General features: G+C 42.1%; 1 protein-coding gene across 1 annotated transcript; it reads right to left on the bottom strand.

Moving 5' to 3' along the window:
- Positions 1–16,750: 16,750 nt before the first annotated feature.
- On the bottom strand, positions 16,751–22,293 carry LOC111660041 (dead end protein 1-like). The gene is made up of 5 exons (XM_023413159.2): positions 22,279–22,293; positions 21,503–21,608; positions 19,497–19,822; positions 17,572–17,704; positions 16,751–17,330 (listed from the first exon to the last, which is right to left on the bottom strand). The coding sequence occupies exons 1-5, from the start codon at positions 22,291–22,293 to the stop codon at positions 17,035–17,037; spliced, it is 876 nt and encodes a 291-aa protein (XP_023268927.1). The 3' UTR covers positions 16,751–17,034.
- Between the last annotated feature and the right edge of the window lie 310 nt (positions 22,294–22,603).

The following is a 22,603-nucleotide window of genomic DNA, read 5'->3' as shown; positions in this document are numbered from 1 at the left end:
GACATGCATGTGTCACATTTATCACTACATCCAGGCCCATTTAGCTCCACCATCACCTCTCCCACCCACCATTTCCCCGGATCATGTAAAAACAAATTGCACCGAAACCTTCTCGTAGCTCGGGACAAATGGGATGACGCCGTCGCCTATAGGAGGCAGAGGACAATTTGATGAGTGGGTGGCAGAAAGATAAATTTCACACACACACACACAGCCACACACCCTCCTTTCTCCTCTCCTCGCTTCAGAGGGCAGTGGCTCCTTTGACGGAAAAAAAAAAAAAAATGGAGACCGGTTTCAATCTCTCAACCACTCTGTTCTTTTGAGATGAGATAACACAAGGAAGTGAAGAGAAGAGAGCAGCGGGAGGAAGAGGAGGAGGTGTCTTGTTTTAAAAATAGAAGTTAAGATTACTAAACGGAGAGATAGCAGCTGCAGAGGGGAAGACAAACTGTGGCAGCAGTTGTAGAAAATAATTAGCCATGTGATTTTTTCTCATGTTGGAAAACGGCTGCAATTTTCCTCCCATGAAATGACACAGCGACAGTAGCACATATCTTAATTTTCAAAATCAATACGTCATTAGGTGTAACTCCATCAGCAGTCCTTTGTTCTGAAGTGCTTTCATTTCACAAACGACAAGATAATTTCAGGCTGAAGGAATGAAAAATACTGTGCACAATAGCTGCTGCAGGCATTTTACTGTGCCCAGTACGTCGGCAGGCTCGTTAGCATTAAAACGTCTGTTATTTAAGAATCAGTTCTTAAACAATTCCATATGATTTGAATTGAAAAAGATAATGAGAAAATTGCAAAAATACATTTAACTTTATCTGTCACACCAGGACACAGATGTTAGCCATCTAAAAAAAAAAAAAAGCAATCTGGTGCTTTGACTGAGACTTTCAAAGGTCACTACAAGTCGGGATAAAATGCTGACACAAGGAGTGACTCAGGAGAACCTGGAGAGAGAGCAGGTGGCCTTCAGGTGATGAGTCAGTTGGAAAAAAGTGAAAGGAGGGGAGTGAAAACTTTTGAGCTGCGCTGCTGTTGCTGTCGAAGATACTGAGCGCCGTGCTGTTAAAGGGAAATCCACCTTTTAGCCTTGCTAGCCGAGCAGCATGACTCTGGGGAATTGCAGTGTCACTGAGTCGCTGGATCGATTTCCATGAAATCCTTTCACAGACGATCGTGGTCCACAGAGGATGAACCCGTGACTTTCCCTCTAACGCCCCTATGAGGTTGACATTTGTGGTTTTGAAATCTCGGATGGATTGCCGTGACATTTGTTGCAGACATTCACATCCCCTTCAGAATGATGTGTACTCACGTTTCATCTCTTCTTCCACATTAAGAGCTGGTCTTTTTTCTTTTTCTTTTTTTATCAGGTCGATGTGAAATTTGATTTTATAGAATATAAAAATGTTTTTGGAGTGAATTTGATGACAGAAGGAGAGCAGGCTCATACGTCATCACATGTGCTACAAGTCAGTGCTGGTATTCTCGTTTCATCCCCATTTTTCTTTGACGTGTATTTGTTTACATTTTGGCAGATTTTTCCTATTTCCTACTGCAGCTATTAGTGTTTCCTGTTTGCAGTGCACTCATGGACATCTGTCACTGGATACTGAAGAAAACTTAAAAACCAAGTGATTGTCAGGCAAGTTGTGAAGCATCTTTTTTCTCAGCAGATTTATGGAGGTTTATTCCCTGTGATAATGGTTTGCCCTGAGACGACACTCTGTGTTTGAACACTTCTGGACTTTGTTGGACTCTTTTGTGTTTGGACTTCGGTGATGTGTTTGGGTTCTTTTGGACACTTCATGTTTGATCGTTTTGGATTTAATTTATTTCCTGTTTTATTTCTTCACCACGTCACTTGTGTGTCTCATGTTAGTTTACTTTCTGTCTTTGTCTCGTGTTTCCCTCCTGGTTAATTATCTGCCCCGCCCTGATGTGTTCCACCTGTGCTCTATTACCCTCGCCTCCCTTGTGTATTTAAGTCTCTGTCTTCCCCTTTGTCTGTGTCAGTCCGTCTGTTCCTCCTACTGTCGTCAACCTGTTTCACTACGGTCACACTCAGTTTGGATTTTTTGCAGTTTCCAGTCGTGCTCCAGTGTTTTCTGGTTTTCTGGGGGGTTTTTTGTTTTTTTGGGGGGATTTTTGTTTTGCGAGTTATCTTTTGTCAATAAATCACTTTTATTTCCACCGATCCCCTTTTGTTATTTGCATTTAGGTCCAACAACCCTTCAAATCTGACGCTGTGAGCTGAGTTATGACTTTTCCCCCTTTAGGCTTTTGGGTTCGTCCATTACAGATCATATCCTGCAATTTCCCACCAGTTAAAATATCGTCCGAGTCAATGAGCTAAATTACCAGGGAGCACAGTGAATGTTTTACTCCCTACTTTGTAAGGGGGAAGAAAGTGGTGGCCCAAAAGTTAGAACGTCAGTGTGACTGGACGTTCGCCAGTTCAATCCCTGCACAAAGAGAATTCATTACTTCCACTGAGGTGCCCTTGAGCAAAGCTCTGAACCTACTAACGCTGCAGCAGATACGCAGCTGAGCATGAGTTCAGTCAGGAAGACTTGACCTGTCTTTACGCCTCGTGCGTTCACAGTTCTCTGTGATCAGCTGACTTCGTCGTTTCAGTGCGTAGTGTTGCGACCCTCCTCCGCACCACCCGCCTCCAGTCTTCACGTCCAGCACCAGGTGGAGGTCATCACAGTCCACTCCTCACCGCCACATCTCCAGCACTCTCCTCTTCCAATCACCACCCCCTATACTCTCCTACACTTCGCACAGCCTCACCCCCTTTTCAAGTATGATGACATCACGACGGGGTCTAATCGCCAAAGACTCTTACATCCCTCACTTTTCCTCTCTTGTTTTGCACATGGCAATGAAAGTGTATTTGTTAACTCAGAATCTGTCTCTCCCATGAACCAGCTGCTCAGACTGGTAGTACTTTACAGCGTGTGTGTGTGTGTGTGTGTGTGTGTGTGTGTGTGAGAGAGAGAGATCAGGGTAAAACTTCACTGAACAAAAAGAGGTTAAAACAAAGGACAAGTGTATGATTTCTGGCAATAAACAGCTGTGAAGTGAGAAGGAGGTAATTGGAGTGTAGGTCAAACTTAACAGAGGCAATGTGCCCTTGTATCTCGTTATGAATATATCCCCGTTCCTATCTGACTTTTCATTATTTTCAATTAATCCTTTGTACACAGCTCAGCCGACCACAATCACCTCTAAGACAATTTCTATTAACTCCACAGAGCAGGTCATTAGCCGCCGTGTTTATTGCTTCTTCTGGAATCAACACCGACAAACTTTCCTACTGTGTTAAGCCTGGTGCAGATGGGAGGAGTTTCACATCTTCAAAACAAGACCACAGACTTAGCAACAGATTAATAATAATATAAGAACTCACACGCTGGACGATTGACCCTAAGTTTGGGAAAGGCTTCAGGATCATTTTAGCAGATAATGACATTCAGACCAATTATCCTCTAGTGTGGGGGCCAGCTTTAAGCAGCAGCAGACATCACCTTACTGCTTCTATAAGTGTTGAGGAAAACAGGTACTTAAAAGTTATTTCCTCGGTCTAAAGTTTGAAAATTCATGACAGCTTTAGAAAAGAAAAAAAACTATAATAAAAGGCAAAGACAACAGTTAACAGGCTCAACCAAAAAAAAAAAGCTGCTCTATTGACACAAGGATGATTAAGCGCCGTGGCCCGATTTGATATACAGAACTTTTTGTGTTTTTAATGCCTCGCTGCTTCCCCTTTTCATTTCTTGAGCTGTTTTACAGCCCAAACTGCCGTTCGCTGCCTTTTCGTAATTAAATAAATATCGTATATCTTCAAAAACTGCCAATAAACAAATAAACTCACTAATGAAAATGCTATTACATTCCCTCTCCCTCTCACCATGAGCCGGCGCTCAAGGGGGGGGGGGGGTATTGTAATTTATATTATCTCAGTGCTGGCTGTCTTGTGCAGGGTTGTTGTGACACTGTAGGAGTGTGGATCCGCACTGAAGTAAATAAATCCTGCTTTAGAGATCCCGAATATGAAAAGGCACAGTGTTAATGATGCAGGGTTTTAGCATCTCATGCACACTGAGTCTGGCAGCATCAGCACGGATCTTGCTGAGTGTGGTGAAGGAGCCGATATTATTTCATCCTGGGGAAAACAGACTAAAGAGTGTGTAGTTAAATAATCTGTTAAGAGCAGTACTCTTGGCACACGACACCTGGTCTCATCTGTAGCAGGGGTTCGAGCAGGCTTGGCAGAAAACAGTGCAAAGTTTGAACCAGCTGAAAGCCGCTGCGCTCTAACGGTGGAACGAGGGCTGACAATTATTGATTACATGTGATGGAGAGCTCATTTGGAAAGGTCTGAGCCATGTTGCCCAACGGGAACTCCAGTCATTTTGTTTGTCTAACAAGCTGTGCAGCCACAAGTTGGTAATTTTTCTTCATTAAAAAGTGAAAATAATATTTTTGATTTATGTTGAACGCACAGAAGGGTCGCGCATATTACCATAAAAAAAAAAAAAAAGATGCAGGGAGACAATTATTCAGACTAAACACGCATCGCAGGTGACAGTTATTTCCCTCTGGCCATGCAGTCGCACGCTCACAGGTTTCAGTGTGTGTGTGTGTGTGTGTGTGTGTGTGTGTGTGTGTGTGTGTGTGCAAGCAGCTCCCCCACCCAGGGGACGTTGCTGTCAGCTGATAACTGAGTCATCCGACCTGTAGAATGAATCCCACCGACCTGCTGTTGCACAGTGTTATAGTTTGTCTTTAGCTGCGTCCCTGTCGAGATGTATTCAGTGTGCATCTCTAGCCTGGCGGGTCAACAACGTCTGCCCCATTTCCAATGCTTCTCCAGTGTTTCTTGTTTCTGTATGCTGGAGTATGTAAAGTAGGTAAAGCCACCTACACGTGCGCAGATGTAATATATATGTACATAAATTGAATTTCCATATATGAAATAAATGTAGGCCTAACGTATAAAATAAAAACATAGGTAAAAATGAACCATATTAGAAATGGAAACGATTTAATTCATTGTTTTATTGACATATATGTCTAGCCCATATAGGAATGTATGCTTATATGAATTGACATATGTAAATATATATCCATCCCAATGCCTGTCAATTATGTTGATATTATACACAGTAAGTCTGACAGGAAGACAGACATTAAAATTTGTTAGAAAGTAATAAGAAAAACATATACAGTATAAGCATATGGAATTTGTATATTTATGTTGTTTTAATAAACTTGCATATATAGATTAAATATATATTGTTAACATATATGCTCACAGCATATAAAAATTCATCAGATATTTTTATTTCATAAAACTTCTATCTTATATCCAGGGGAAGAAGACATGTGATATTACATTTCTATAGACAGAATAATATTATATAACCTATAATACACTGTCTTTTTAGCAGTACTTTAGGGTCCACCTCAAGCTTCAGCTGCTAAATGATCCAGTAAGTTCAGCAGCTCATGTTGTTTAGCGCTGGGCCTGTGATGTATGACGGGTTTGTTGGTTCTCTTTTTACTGGAAACAGCTTCCTGCTGCTTCTGGAAATAAAGTTGATGAAAGCAGCGTGAGTTAAATTGCCATGTCGTAAAAACCCCAAAATAATGAGCTGAAAGACGCTAAAGCTCTGCACAGAGCTGAGAATAACTGCAGAGTCAGAGGATGATTCTCCGTGGCTCCTTCTCTACGGCTGAAGCTGGGTTTGACGTCTTCCCGCTGTAGATACCAACGGTATCACCACCACAGTGTTAGATGCATGTATTGTCATGATCGAGCTATATTTGGTTTTAGTTGTCCTCCACGCAGTAACTGTGCATACATTCTTTGTGAGCTACGCATCTTATGGAAGTGATTTTTTTTCATGCTGTCTTATCCTGTTAACCACCTCAGGACCCGACAACTTCCACTTGACTTTGTAGTAATTACAAGTAAAGCTGTTTCATGCAGCTTTCAGACGCTCCTTATCTCCTCAGTGAGTCGATGTTTGAGGGCCGTTCTCAAGTGAAAAACTTACAAATGCTGAACAAGGTAATGAGAGGCGCCTGAAAGCATCATTAGTCTCTGTGAGATTTGAGCAACTAGCTCAAGTCCTTCAGTCTGGCCCTGTGAAGGACTGACGTTTGTGGGCTGCGTGCTCTGGTCCAGAACCAGAACAGAGACACAGCTAGTACCCCAGCAGGTACACTTACAGGTTTAAAGGTAGATTTCTATGTCTTTTTTGATTATAAAGCAGGTTCTATATTAAAAGTAATAGTAATAGTAATAGCTCAGTCCACAGAGAATTCAGAAACTGAGCCTTAAAACGAGACGTCAGGACTTCTGTAACTTTGTGATGTCACAACAAAGGAGTCACCACCCTCAGGCCTCGCCAACCTGGACCCGCCATCCAACCTTGCAGGAATTGGTTTCTCTGTTTATCTGAAATATGCTATATTTTTATTCGATCACTCAGAAAACAGTCAGCCAATCAGAGGAGAGGTTCAGAGCCTCCTCTCTTCTGATTGGAGCTTTAGCAGCAACAGGTCGGTGAGCATGAGAGAAGCCTGAGAGAGGAGATGTAGAACTACACTGCACCGTTCCTCCAGCCTCCACTCTCAACACTCCACTAATGCAAAGAGATTTGTAGTGGAAAGGATCATTTCAGGATCGTGTCATTTCTGTTCAGTTCTGCTGAGATGGCAAAACTACCTGATCTTCACGAACCGCCCTGCACTGCTGCCACTGCCAACAACACCTTTTGTTGAGCTCCTGTCTCTTCCCTGCCGAGTTCCCTACGACACAAGCCTCCCCCCCCCCCTTTGCTGTCAGCAGTCTCTGGCTTTTAATTGCACAGAGGCCCCGGCTTTGGAAATTATGTTGTCAAACGCAAAAGAGTAGCAAGTGCAAATAATGTGAATAGTACAGCTCTCTCTCTCTCTCTCTCTCTCCCCCTTCTCTCTCTCTCTCTGCAAGGTTGAGTCGTCTCGATGGTGCCGGAGACATCACTGTGAGAGGAGAAAATAAGCAACCCAGGAAGCAACTGAGCATACAAAGAACATTGTCACATCATTTGCAATCAGGAAACTGTGGAAAATAAAGAAACTATATTTTCCTCCGTGCCAGAAATAGAGCTCCACGAAGAGAACGTAGCTTCCTTTATTTTATTGTTCGGTTTTATAAAAGAAACAGTTTACATCATGTTGTAAGGAAAAGTGATAGTACAGGTCTTAATTACGGTGCAGCGACTTGGAGTTTAATTATGCAGAGTGTTTTGTTTATCAGTAGTTCTCCAATCTTTGAGCAAGTTTCACAAAACTTTAATGCTAATTCGTCCTCATGGGTGGAGGTGTTCGGAATACAAAGCTGGTGTTGGAGTTTCTACCTTTGAGCTCAGCGCAATTAAATATTTATGTTTTGCACAAAGCGCGGGGGTCTTCAGGGAGGGGTTCGCCTACCCGTAGGTGGGAGGACTGAATCAATGGCTGGCGGGTCTTTTTAACAATGGGAGCAGCGGAGGAGAAGCTGGGAGGTCAGTGGATGTCTCTCCTCGGGCCCTCCACAGTGCGAGCTCTTTAAAATTCAAAGGTTTTCATCGCACCTGATACAACAGATAAAAATGAGTTCCGAGCGCCAGATCCAACCTTTTCTGGAGAGCGAGGCGTGATCTGCAACCCACGGAAAGTAAACAGCGTCTAACACTCTCATCTTCATTTACCAGACCACATTTATTTAAATATATAAATAAAAAGCGTCGCTACTCTACCTCTAACCTAATATCTTTTCTCATCTATTGCCAAAAACTTCTATTGGGATTCTGAAGCCGTGTGTACTCAGTGCTGATAATGCCTTCGGATTTAATAAATATTCTTTATATGATTTATTTATATACTGTAGTAAAGTGTTATCAGTTCAGAGCAAACCCCAGCCGGGTAATATGGCCCAGCGCTGCCAGCATGCGCCCTGGAGTCTATCGCTGGCTCAGAGATGCTGTGAGGGATGATGGGGGGGGGGACTTAGTTTGTTTACAGTGTGAGAAGTGATCAATGGCAGCCCAAGCTTGCCAGGAGACTGCCAGGGTCAGTGTTCCCCTGAGCACTGGAGGAGTATCTGCAGAGAAGGAGGGAGAAAAAAAAATCTATACAACCCCGCTGGTGGCCTCATTCTCTCTATTCACAAACCTACATGCATGCATGAATTCATCGAAAATTCTCTGCAAGCTCGCAAAATCCCTCGCCTGTGCAGTTGAGTACACACATGTAGATGACGGATGAGTATGTGCAGCTGTGCTGCCCATGTCAGTGTCCTGTTGCCGGGGTCAGAACAGTCATTGCCAGAAGGGCCTTGAACACAACCTCGAGGGGAATAGGAGGGGGAGGGTCGGCGAGGAGGTGTGACAGTAGAGGACAAATGATGATTAGCAAACAAACAGACAAACTGACGCGCCCAAATCAGAATAATGACCCCCACAAAACTTGGAGAAGGCAAGAGTCCTGAGCTGCGTGAGCCTCTGCAGCGTGTTGCTGACTGTAACCACACCGCTGCGCTCAAGGCCGGGTCACTGCCACTCAGGAGTTGTCTGTGATTTTAACAGAAAACTGACCTTGAGGCTAGAACCCGAGAAACCTCAAATCGTAACACCAAGAGGAAGGATTAAAGGAGGGGAAACTGTCAGAAAATGGAAAAAAAAAAAAGACAAAGACAGCAAAAAGGGCGGGAGGGGCTCAGGGAGTTAGAGCGAGAGGAAATCGGAGAGACATAATGGAATAAGTTATGAGTAGGCAAGATGGACAGATAGAGAGCAGGAGGAGATAAATAACAGAAATGACTGCTGGGGAGGAGAGACACATCTAGGGCAGTGCTTTTTCACAGTCTGGGTTAGTACGCAAAGTTGGGCCATGGAAAGATTAAAATGAATCCAAAAGATTATCCTGAAAGAAAAATATGTGGCTTCAACAGTTTGAGGATTTTGATTGAATAAAGTCCAAATTTTTTTTTTGTGTGTAAAGTCCCTCCCTTTGTTCTGCTGCCATTTCTACCACAAGTCCCCATATTGTAAAGGAAAGTAAAATGCTGAAGTCGCAAGTCAGAAGGAAGCTTAAGCCTCACAATTGCCCTTAAAATCATTTTGGTGCATCTGTGTGTTGAGGAGATGGGAAGGGAAGACGTGGAGGCAGCGTACAGTCTGACTGAAGTAGAGAGTGCACCTGAGGGCACCCTGATCTGATCAGCCAAAACATTTACTTCAAAATATAGTAGCAGTTGTAATTAAAGCACAAAAACAATGGCACCACGTCCTTTAGACTTATTGCAGCTTTGTATTTCCACCCTGTGACAGTGAAGGTGCGTCGACAGCAAAGAACTGGTTCAGCCTTTTTCACAAAAAAATGCTGTTTCATTCTCATGCTGAGAGTTAGATGAGGAGATTGACACCATTTCATATCCTGTCCATTAAAGATGAAGCTACAGCCAGCAGCTGGTTAACGTAGCTTACTTTAGTTCAGAAGAAGAATGTAAGTGCGAGAAACATCTGGCCTGGCTCAGCCCAAAGATTAGAAAATCTGCTTTATATTTCTAATGAACATGTTATATCCCACTGCCCACTGAGGACCCCCACACTGAAATGAGATATAGACCCAATATGTTAATTAGCGAGCTTTGGGAGTAGTAGTTGGATTATTTACATTTGGACAGAGCCATGCTAGATGTTTGAGCCCTATGATAGGCTGGTGACCTGTCCAAGGTCTGCCTCTGGGTTAGTCAATGTCAGCTGGGATTGGCTCTGACCCCTCCCACCCCCACCCCCCAGGTGGCCTCCCTCAAGGATAAGCAGTATAGCTAATGGATGGATGGTCATGAGTCATGTCGCTACGGGAAAGTGACGAGATGGGGCTAGCTGGTAATTTGCTAAGACGTGATAGAGACTAGAGTTAACATTGGTGTTGCTTTCCACCACTGGAGACAGCTCTTGGAGATTAAAGGATTGATGTTTGATGATGAATTCACAATGTTTCTTCTAGATTGATAAGTAAACAGCTGTTGACACTAACGGTGGCTATAGTATAACTGCAGCAGCGCTCCTTTAAGGTGACGGTATACTTGAAATGCACTAGCTCGCAGAAAAGTGGTGTCTGAACAAAGGCAAAAGTGTTTATATCTGTTCTGAAAAGCCACATTTAAATGCAGTATAAAAATCTACAGTCAAAGAAAGGTGAGACATGAGTAACTGCACTCATAGACAGCACCAAGGACAGTCTCTCCTGACAGGCATTCATGGCGTTGAACTCACAAAGTGACAGAAGTAGATGAATAAGGAATGAAAGGAGAGCTTGAAGGAGAAGTTGTAATCTTGCCTCACTTCTCACCTCTGCACACCTTGTCAAATCACAGTGTGAAGTCAGCGCGCTTGTCCATTTCTCAGTTTCAGAAAGTTATATAAAGTTGCTGGACACCCCCACCTCCCCACCCCCCAATTCTGACATTGGGAAAGTGTGGGGAGAGGGGCTTCAGATGCTGTTAAATGATCCAACAAGGACTCTGTCCAAAGCGTACTTCTGCCTTTAGATACAAAGAGCCAATGCAGCGAAAACGAAAGCATGGACTGCACTTAAATAACACTTTTCTGGTCTTAGCAACCACTCAAAGCACTTTACAGTACATGCCACATTCGTTCATACACCCCATATACACACACTCCCAGATACCAACTAGCAATTTGGGGTTCAGTATCTCAACCAAAGACACTTTGACGTCCGGACAAGGCGACCCAGGGGTTGAACCACCGACCCTCTAGTTAGTGGACAACCTACTATACCGCCCTGAGCCACAGCTGCCTCAAACAAACCAAGTCAAATTTGTCCCAGCAAATACACTGTGCCCAGAACAGTCATGTTACCTTGCTAAGGGACTGATTCATTGACTAAATCTAAGTCTACAGTAAAGATGTAACTGTTAGTTCATGACATTTGGTCATGTAACTGCTCCATTCGGTGATCCCAGTTTTCCCTTAACAAGCCAGAGAAAAGAGAAAAAGCATTCACCGCAAAGGGAATCAAGACTTAACTTTTTGGACATAACAACTGAGCCACTGCTTTTTATGGCAGAGCTGTAGCTGAGTAGCGAGGCAGATCCCGGGCTATTTGCTGTCACTGACTGGTCCTGAGGATGTGAGGGAACGAGCAAAGCAGCCGGAGCGAGTCTACTCCGGAGGAAAAGCCCTTGATGGAGGAAGCTTTGAGAGTTGAGTTTGCAGTGGTGCAGCTAATGAGACAAATGAATGAGACAGCAGAGGAGAGGGATGAATCACATTAACGGTAAACAACCTGAAAAAGAAAAAACAGAGAGAAACAAGGGACACAGCCTTATGGACACAAAACTGTGACAAACTAATAACCAGTTGTTTGCATTTCTGATTAAGTTGATATGTTCCTTCATATGTGCACATGTTGTGTAGTGTGTAGGCGTGTTTTAAGTATTTCCACTTATTTTCATGAAACTGACTGTGTATGATGTTTGCGCTTTGATGAAGAGCTTAAGCTTTGAAATGCAAAAATGTAGAGTTTAATTGTATAATCCAGACTTTGTGAGGAGGGGATATTGCAGGAGAGCCGGCAACAGATCTGATCTAACAAGGCACTTTGCTCGGCGGAAGACAGCTTTGAGAGGATTGGGGGGAGAAAGAAGTGTGAGATTTTAACAAGGGAGAGATTTGGATTTCATTGCCTTTGTGACTGTAAAGCAGTCACAAAGACGCACACACAATGTGCTCATATGTTTTTTTGAAATCGGATACAGGGAGTTTGAACATCGAGCAATGGCTGAAAAGATGAAGCCCACATCCAGTCACAAGCTGAGATGAAATGTGTTTGAAAAATTCATTTCTTTTCCACACCCCTCTTGTTGTTTACGTTGTATTGATAAAGTAAACATTGATAGGTTGCCACGAATCCACCCTGGAGGTTAGGTTCTCACCTGTTTTTGTTGGTTTATTTGTTTGTCAGCAGGATTACGCAAAAAGTAGCTACCAAACCGATTTGCATTGAACTTGGTGGAGGGATGTCGCAGGGGCAAGTGACGAACTCATCCATCAATTTTGGTACCGATCCGGTCAAAGTGGAAGATCCAGGAGCTTTTTCACTTTCCTTAACATTGTGAGATAGGGCTTTTTATTTTATTTTTTTTGACACTTTCGTCAATTTCTCAGGGAATAATGTATGGATCTTTATGTAAAATCTGGATCTGACAGACATGTAGGATTGTCTGGCCTTGGTGGGGGCATTCATTAACTGACATTCTGTTTGGATATGTTTTTAATGAAACATGCCTTCTTATCAATAATATTGACAAGGTCGCCCTGTGAAATTGGATTTCGAGTGAGGGTATGTGATTGATATTTGCATCATTCATTCTGATCTGACAACAGCTCTGTGCGGTATGTCCATACATATCACATGTACACTCGCATTCCTTCTTTCTGACTAAGTTAACAAAGTTTCATTCATAATTGTAGGATTACCATCAGTATTATTATTATTATTATTATCACTGCACATGGCCACAGAAAATCCAGTACATTCATAACAACACGCCTAAAACAGTTCCAGTCAACAGTTAAACCGCTATGTCAAGGAAGCTATTTGTAAGTTTTGCTAATGCTGCATAGCCAGCGTTAGCATTAACAGCTGTTAACTTACCAGGCTTCCACCATCATTGCGTTTATCTTACACAAGCATCGGAGTTAGCTGGTTAGCATGCTAACTTCAGCAGAAGAGGTGATAGAAATAGAAGTAAAACAAGAGTTAATATTTGCTGTCAGGAATAATGAAGTTTGATGCTGAGCTCTCAATGTTTCTTCTATCTATTACAAAGCTTACAAATAGCTCCTTTAAAGTTGCTACAGCTGCTACTTGCTAATGGTTAAGCTAACAGATGTAACAATGGGTTATGTTACATGTTTACATACTGTATGCTACTGTGTACCAGCACAGTGAGAAGAAGGGGAGGAGGTGTCACATTGCTCTGGGAGCATTCACACATCCCAAGATGTTTAGCCCTTTAGCTAATTTTGCATTGACATTAGAAACGGGTATTAAATTAGCTCAAATTAGCTATTTTACATTGTGTTACACATTTAGAGTGAATTGCTAATGGTTCATTTCAAACTGTGTGTAGCTCCATTAGTTTAACTGCCATTTTGTTGTGACTTATGTTGGTTATTAGGCCAAGTTGAAGATATCAGATCTCCCACTGCTTTGAGGTTGCTACAAACTGTTTTTTTTCTCCCTCCACTCAACTGCCTGATATGAGATAAACACAGCAATTAGCTGTCAACAATCACTCATTAAAAATAGAGGACAAGTTTAACACACATTCTTGTGTTAACCTGTCAGTGGTAGGAGCACTATAATACACTGTAAGGCAGTGCAACCTTTGTGCAACTGGGACCCTCTTTTGAGGAGGATACCTTGGGCCACAAATCACACACTTTGTTGGTAGAAATTTCAACATGTCTCTGTAGTGCAACTAATCCAGAAGTCTATAAGTTGAGAACCTCTGGCCGAAGGTATCCTGATAGAGAAAGTTATTAAATGACCACTCATATATTGTTATAATGGTCGTCTTTTTGTTTCTTCTTATCTCCTTTCATAAATCAGCAGAATGACACGGATGCATTTTATTGCTCTTCCTCTTCTTTGTCATGCCTATTTAGTGTCTTCTAAGCCAGATAAAGCCGAGCCTCCACCTGTTCCCACTGAAGTACTGCATCATCGGCAGGCAGCCACAGTCTGGTCCTGCCATTAGCTGTCTGCGGTCGGGGCTGCGGATGCTTTGATGTGTTGCACAGCTTTCTATTTCAGGGGGCCAAGAGCGAGCAACTCAACCCACCGCCCCGAACTCACCTCCCACCTCAGTCCGCCAGCTCACACAAATAAAAATACACAACATCAACCCCCACCACCACCCCCCACAGACCTGGAGCTGACCTCATTTGCCAGGGTTCAGCCTGGGTCCTTTGCTCTCCATCTTTCATTCATGATGTCTCACAGGGCAGCAGCTTTGTTCTGTGAACCAGGTGCAGGGAAGTTTTTTGTCCCCCGAGGCTGCGAAAGCTGCCACAAGAGGCACAGGTGTCAGATAGAGAATGATGCAGATGCAGAGTCTCAAGTCTTGTACGTTACAAAAAATAAAGTGCAGGTTTTATTTTTCATGGCATGCGTACAGAGATTTTCCAGGGGCCCTGGAGAGGACATGGAGGAAAATACAACTGTTTTTGCAGTCTATATTTGTTTGTTTGAATAGCTTAAAAGCTCAGACTACAACTGAGCTCAGAACTCACCAGAAACCTCAGTTCTTTCTCTTATTTACATCCAGTCCCTCTTCTTTCTTACTCTCTTAATCTCTGTACTATCATGAAGCAGATTTATACTTCTTCAGGATTAGTGTGAAATTTTTTCTCCCACATCTGCGGCTCGCTTTGGGGAAGTTTCTGTCTTTTTGCATCCACTTAGACTGACTTTGAAATTTGCTGCATGTTAAAAAAAAAAAAAAAAAAGGAAAAAAAAAAAGCACACACCCCTCTAGTAAACTGATTAACTTGTCTGATATGAATGATAGATTATGATAGATTTAGAATTAAAAACTCATGCACACCAGACGCTGCTGCTGGTGGAAAGCATTTTACATACTGTATAAAATCACTCCAAGCTGTTTCCCAGGTTGCCAAGTTACCTGTTTGTACAGTATATTAACCAGTTATATTTTTACTCCACGTCCCTTTGAGGATACAGAGGATCTGTCTGAATAAAATATCAAAACTGAGGCAAGGAATTTTTCCATCAAAACTTTCAAAGTCTCTGACTGACAAGATGTCAAGTTTTAATCAGTCTGAAGTATTTTTAGCCCACCATATGTCATGAAACTGAATCAGGATAAAAGGAGCACTATCTACAGTATGGCTCCCAACATATTTCTTTACTTAAAATGCAATATCAAAATTGCACTCACTTGTACCCAAGTGAAAAGGTACAGATACCACCAAAGAACTATAACCACACCAGTATTATATTGATGTCTACACCAGATAGGCTACACCATCCTTCGTCCAACTTCTTGAAGTTCCCTGGAACAAAACAACACAAACACGAACATATGTCATATCATTTATAAGAGTCAGAGCTTTTTCGTTTCTCTTGCTGAATCCACACAATTCTGCGCCTCTGGCTCGAGTCGTGACAACTCCCTCTCTGGGGTGTGTTAATATGGAGGCGCTGATGATGGGGCCCGGCAAACACACCCTCATTACTCATGAGCAGCTGATGATGGTAACTGGAAATCGTGAAATCCAATTCATGCATCGGTCATGATCACCGTGACAGATGTTACCGCTCTGCCCATGTGTTCTCCTCTCATCACGACTCCATAAGCGCCCCTCCATTAACATGCAGGATCCCGCCGACGCACGCTAAAGTATGAGCGGCGCAGTGATTACACAGGAAATGAGGTATACATATCCATCATAATTCTAGTTATGAGGCGGAAGTTACTGGCAGCTGGGTTTCTAACCCAGAGGCTCTCAAGGATCTACCTTTCTGGAGTACCCTTGAGCAAAACAAGGCTGATCCTCAATAAAACATCATCATTATCTCCAAACAGTCTAAACTTTTACTAAACCTACACTAGAGAACAAAATCACTTAAAAAGCTGTAAGGCCTGAAGGCTTTTGATACACATTTAATAAGTGGTAAATTTTGGTCAAGTCAAGCAATTAGTACTGCTTAGCTTCTTAATTAGTTTTATCTCATGTTTAGGAGTACCCGACTGAGTGTTGTGTGTCATGAGCATCAGGTGAGCTCCAGGGAGCGCGATTTTAATCTTGACCTCAGGCTCCAAACGACAGCCTCCACTTCCTGCTGAAGTCGGCCTGCGATCACAACAAGCACTTCTGTAAGAACCAGATTTTATAACAACAAGGAGAAGGTCTCCGAGGACCACAGGTGGGTGTTTGTGATGTTAAGGTCGACGTGTCGGCAGGAGTCAAATTCAACCGTGTTAAATTATCGTTTTTCATGTTGATTTGCAGGAAACAGGAAGATGTAAATCAGGACATGCTGGAAAACGAAGGAGACAGACATCAGAGTCGGGCCGGGTCGACCCACGGAGGAAGTGAAGTGAAGCATTGGAGAAGTTCAGTGAAATTATCATTCCCAAATCAATCACCACAGCAGAAGATGTCTGTGTATTGAAACTAACAGTAACAAACCTAATGCTTCTGATTCAAATCTTAGTCTGGTGCAGTCTGACTCCGACCTAAACCCTCTGGGTCTGGAGAGAATCTGGCTTTGTTTAGAGTAAAGCGTTTCCCCAATACCACCACAATGTCCTATTTTTCCTCCACAAGCATTTTTTAACACCGAGAAGAATGATGGCAGCTTCTATTCATCACAACGCTTCTAGTCCTGCTATCTCTAACTGCTACCAGCATCAGCAAATAAAGGAGTTCTTTCAGTGCACTGTGGTTTTCAAATGCCATACATTGAAAACTGAATACTGAAGGGTGATTCATGGAAAACAAATACTGTGGAAAATGAATGCCTTTACTCTTAGATTCAGAGACCTCCAAATCTCTAAATAAACTCTCAAGAAAACTGCACAGTAGAATAAAACGGTGGAATAACATTAACACTGTACAGAAAATATCATCACCCACTTAATGATGCTGTGTTCATACAACATATCCATTTAGAACAGGAACAGCAGAATATTTTATCCAAATATAAAACATAACATGCACATTAACATTTTAACTTCCATAATCTGTGATATGCATGCAGTATAAACCTCCTGAAGCCTGCTTAACTGGAGGACGCCATTCAGAATCATCCGTTTTTAAAGTTTTCTTCAGTATCACAGTGATCCAGTGATAGTAGGAGGAGGCCGACCCGTCACCTCACATGGCATGGGCAGGAGCATCACTGAGGACGCTGCACACACTAGATGCCCCTGGGAGGAGGGACGGGAGAAGGTGGATTAGCAGGGAGGGTGAGGCTGTAGGGGCCAGTGGGCCCTCCCACTGCTCTGCAGAAACCCGGGGGGATGAATGGACGGTTGGCCGGAGGAGCAGGCAGGACTGAGGGCTGTGGAGGAATCAGGATGTGGCGTGGCTGCTTCAGGGGGGACGCTAGAGGCTTCTTTGAAGGTTTCCGTGGAGGCGATGGCTTGCCCGAGTTCGGCTTCCCTGTCGACTCCCACTTGATCGAGACGGTCACAGCAAACTGCTCCTTCAGTGCTGGACATAACAAGAAGGGGAAGTACAACAGGAATTAAGAATGGCAATGTCTCCTTTCTGTGCCACACATGGAAAAAGGCGAAGTGTGAGACTCCACAACTCACAACTCTGAAAGTGTCCTGTATGCTTTATTAAATGAAAGCTAAATGAACTCCTCATTGCATAAGCGGTTGGGACCACATTTGCAGGAATCAGCTGATCCCATGTATAAGTCCATCAGCATCAACAGGAGCTCACCTACCTTCCATCAGGATCCTCTTGGCCATGGAAGCAGCATGGTGGGATGAGAAGCCTACCACAGCTGACACCCCCTCTATACCAGGCCCGGTCTTCAGAAACACTGTCTCCACCCCCTCCGCCAGCACACGCAGCACCTGCAAACAAAGATTAGTTACAAAGAGAAGAGGTTTTACACAACATTTATCCACCGATTGCTCCATGAGATGCACCTGGCCCGGGAAGGAAGGGTTAAAAGCTCTGATGCCAGCGTCAGAAGGCAGAGGCTCTTAGCATGGGGACTGCTGGCGTCCTGGTCGTTTTTCATATGCATGTTTAATAAACCCTTCGTTATTTTAGTGGTGCCTTGGGAGTCCGACCCGAGGTTGGGGCGTAACACCAACATGTTGTTTTCTTTTCACTTGCTAACAATTCAGCCGTCCTTTAACTTAAACCTAAACTCATAAAAGGTTTTGATTTGTTTTAGAAGTCTGGAGGTGGCGTCTGAACTTTAGCAGCCGGTCTCAAGGATATTTTAGACTGTTCAGTTTTAATTTTGTTCTTAGATGAGATTAATGCAAAAAAATTAAAAAGTTTAAAAAGTAAGCCGTGCTATCCTCAAAGTAACTGAACTAATGGTGCATTCATGGGGTGTTGGGATAATGGGAAGAATAGGGAAAGCTCCTGTTATTGGAAATATTTACAGATTATTCCAAGGTGGTTATCCCGAGCTAACCTTCTTGTCACAGCATACAAACAAATTAATTTCCTCTTTTGTTGTGATTCATATTTGCAGCTGTTTGTTACTAAGTGAAACCAGATACAAACAAACAAACACACAAACAAACAAACAAACAGCTCCTCTAAAATGAGCTGAGTGCATTGTACTTGTGTTAATAATGGGTTTTATTTTGATTCAGCCAACAGTTTGTTTATATGTCTCCACTTGTTTTCACCCAGTGGGAGATATGGCTGCTGTCAGAAAATGCCAATATCTCTGACTCTGAATTACAAGTCGCAGCCGGACGTCAACGCTTTTTTCCCCACTCAGCTGCTCGTAATTACGGTTTAAGTGATATGATGTGAACGCAGCATGAGAGCCATGTGTCCATGGCAACAATCAGCAACACCTGCTGACAAGCGTTTCCATGGTGGCAATCAGTGACACCTGCTGACCAGTGGCACCAAATGACACAAGAAGAAAGCCGTGGCTCATAATTTGTGGTGTGCTAATGATATTGTGGAGCGGGTAATGAGAGGGGGAAGAGGTTTTTTTTAAAGTCTGACACCTTCTCACATCTAAAGACAATGTGTCATAAGTCACTGAGTTTCAGGGTCACTATTTATAAGACTATGACTAGATTCCTTTGAGATTATTTCCCATCATGCTCCTGGTGGACATTTACAGGAAGAAAAACTGTATTTTTCCCAGACTTTTTTGCTCTTTCAAATTCTACATCATTATTTTTATTATTATCATCATCATTATTATTATCATTATTATTATCATAATTACATAAAGTTAATAACTCAACAATATAATGTCATAATATGCCCCTTAAATGACTGTTTGGACTTTGTATTTATGATTTCCTGTTTTATTTTTAAATTATTTACCTAGGGACCACGGATGTGCATTAGCATTTAAGTGTTGTTTTCTATGTCGCCATGTTTACATTGTGTATTTTCTAATGATGCTCATTAACATTTATTGTCCCTATCAAATAAACAAATAACTAAAATAAATAATTGTGCAACAGATGATTTTATACATCTATCTGAAGTCTGATTGTTGGATGTAAGCCATAGTCTAAGTCTCTGTGAAACTAACCCCAGCCAGAACATTATAACCTTCATGAAGGGGGGATTTAATTCAGGACTGCTGTCGAAGCTCTAGGTGTACCTAATAAACTGGCTGCTAAGTCATGCAGTAAGTTAGTGCCACTGTACCTGCAGTAGGTGTCCCTGCCTGATGGTGACCGGCAGGCCTTCAATACAGAGGTGTCTCTTCTCTGTACTGTGGCAGACACTGAGGCGGATGCCAGGCGCCAGCTCGTGACCATGCAGCAGGCGGACTGCGTTAGCAGCTACACCTGATGAGCTGTATTTGGCGTATGCGAAGCCGCGGTTCTGCCCGCTGAAGTTCATCATGAGCCTAAACTCCCACAGTGGCCCCACAGAGCTGAACAGGGGGATCAGCAGGTCCTCGTAGGTGTCCCGGGGGATCTGGCTGATGAAGACCTCACAGTGGGCTCCTGGGGTGGGGCCGTCCCACCCTGAGAGCAGAGTGGACAGGAAGTGGGAGTCGGTGACATTGGCTGATCATTTGCTTTATCTATCAAATAGTCTCATCAAGTCAAGTGAAACATTAAACATTAGATATTTTACATTTACTTCGGTTCCATTTCCACAGTTTCACTATTGAACAAGCTGAAATCAAAACCTGGCACAGCACACAAAATGAAAACATCTGTAATGAGGTAATACATCATGCAGTATATTTATCAGAGCATCAGATTGTTGTATATTTTCATGTCTGAATTGTAACCATTGTTGCATTTTAAAATGATTTAATATCAATGCAGCTGAACTAACAAATTCTCAATAAAAAACATTGTTGAGAGAAGAATGTGCAGAAGTCAGGATTTTAAATCATGTAGACGAAAAATGCCTTTTGTAAACTTCAATTTTGTCTTTTGAATATTCTTTACTACTGTAAATAATATACAGAGTCTGACTTCACAGTCAATCTGCACTCATACAAGACAAAATGATGACCTTACGTATTGTGTAAGTTTACTCATCTAAAGTTCAGTGAGCTGCAGGAACACTGTGATGCTGAGAGGAATCAAATGAAAAGAGGTTGAGTTTATTTTTTACTTTTTTTCTCTACTGCCATTCATGTGAAATATAATGCAGTGATGGTGAAGTGATTAACATTTGTGTTGCTTCTCACCTGGGCAAACATGATGCGTACACTGACTTAGTAGTCACCATCAGAACTTGTGTTAATATGAGGTGGGTGCATTCTGAGGACTGACCGTGTGATTTAATGTTTTGCATTTTGTATTCAAGGACACAGCATTTGATTTTTAAAGGTAAGAACTTACTGAGTCAGTTTGTCTCTTTCCATTAAGAGTTTTGCAGATTGAAACTCAATTGTTGCAACAAACACATTTGTTTGCTTTGCAGATGTCACTGTTCATAGTTGAGTCTTTTTAACAGAGAAATTAAATAATGGCTTAAGTCTGATATGAGTAAATATAAGGAGCAAATGACGGACAACTGTCAGTATTTAAGGCTTTTTTCACAACAACATTTTGACATGATACAGCACGAAAAGCACAGGTGTTTAAAAAAAATGATGGCTGAATTCCTTTTAGATGATGCATAAGATGCATAACTATGAATTCTGAGGGACTAGAAGCAGTGATATTTTTATGACTTTTATTTTGACAAGTACAAAAGGCCAATGTCATGTACTGTATGACACAGCACCAAAAAGGAGAACAACTACCCTAGAATAAGTTTCCTATTATTTAGGTGTATGCTTTTTTTATCATCAAGATTTTCATTTCAGTGTCAACTGCAGCAACAGCATCTTCACAGGATATATCTTGATAAAATACATTGCATGTTGTAGAAGAAAAGTTTTTATTTTTTTAAACGACACTACAAATGTTTTGGGTCACTTCTGTTCTGTTACTACAATGAGCATTTGCAGCTTCTCTCTAATTTGTGTGACTATAAATTTCTTTTTAGGAGTTTGGACTGTTGTTTGAGCAAAACTGACTATTGTCTGCCATTGAAAGACTCAATAATTAATTATCATACATAATAACATAAATAAATGATAATTAAACTTTTCTTGAGTTGCTTTTAGTTTCTGCACGGAGCTAATGTCATTGTAATCCTGTCTAAAGACAGTGTGTTAGAGCAGCAGCAGCCTCTCTCACCCTCAGGTGGACCTCCATACTTCCTCTGGGCGTTTACTTGAGTCAGTTTTATATTTGTCGTTTTCAGCCAGGTTTCAAGCGCCTGCACCCGCTCAAGATTCAGCAACTGACAGGAAAACAACAACAATTCGTCAGTGACAGCAAATCTGCAGCTAACAGGACAGATGATCTGAATAAAATCAATGTTTGTAGCCCTGTTTTAGCACATTTATTCCTAATCGTGTCTACTTAAGGAGATTATACTAACAACTGGGTTATATGTGGTTAGTATTTGGATATGAAACTAGACTTAACCAAGGTTTTTGGTATTAATTATGAATTATTTCATTACCTCATCTGTGATGGAACATCATCAAAACATTCATCTTCCTCAAAACACAGTTCAAAAACTGATATTTTCTAAATTAAAATAAATAAACTGTTCTAAAATTTTCACTTCAGTTAAAACACAGATATTGACCCTAACTTGACTGATATTACTACAGTGGATGCACAGAAAATATATTATATATATATATATATATATATTGATTGCCTTTATAGTAATGACTATAAAGGTTGGCTTAGAATTTTTCCTTATACTGATATTTAATTTGTAACATACTAATGTTTATTTTTGCCTTTTCTGGAGCCACTTTGCTGGAGTGGTTCATGAATCTTCATTAAATACCAATACAACAATGTAAAAAATATTCACTTTCAAGTAAAAGTCCCGCGTTTAGAAGTTTACCTGCCCTACAGATGCTAATTTGACATACTGATATAACTGTACTCACTGCCGGCGCGTCCATATTGACGATTGTGGTGAACTAAGGAACTGCCTCCTGTGGTACCTTGGCAAAGACGGCAAAATGTCCGCCAACAAGGAACCAACTTTTCAGGAATTTGTTGACCACGTTGCACCTGCAGCCGCCTCCCACCCCGAGCTCTCACGAGCGGTAACACCAGAGAAGTTAAAAGGGAGGAGACAATGGCGGTTGTATGACGCGGGCCCCGCCCCTATCCCCAATAAGCCAATTGCCTGCTTTATAACAGCCGAACCGGAAACATATCAAGCCAATAAGAACTTTGGTTGAAAATGAAAACAAGCGGCACTGAAAA

Source organism: Seriola lalandi, unplaced genomic scaffold (genome assembly GCF_002814215.2).
Source record: "Seriola lalandi dorsalis isolate HSWRI2012SDOR001 ecotype SW California unplaced genomic scaffold, Sedor1 jcf7180002054504, whole genome shotgun sequence".
Taxonomy (NCBI): Eukaryota; Metazoa; Chordata; class Actinopteri; order Carangiformes; family Carangidae; genus Seriola; species Seriola lalandi.
The sequence above is the reverse complement of the archived record's forward strand: the minus strand, read 5'-3'. Positions and strand labels throughout refer to the sequence as shown.

What these genes read in the sequence shown, in the direction of transcription:
- LOC111660041 (XM_023413159.2), bottom strand. An exon ending in GTATGGAGGTCCACCTGAGG is followed by an intron (nt 19,823 to 21,502) that starts GTGAGAGAGGCT and finishes CTCTGCTCTCAG; the next exon opens with GGTGGGACGGCCCCACCCCA. An exon ending in GGCAGGGACACCTACTGCAG is followed by an intron (nt 17,705 to 19,496) that starts GTACAGTGGCAC and finishes CTTTGTTTGCAG; the next exon opens with GTGCTGCGTGTGCTGGCGGA.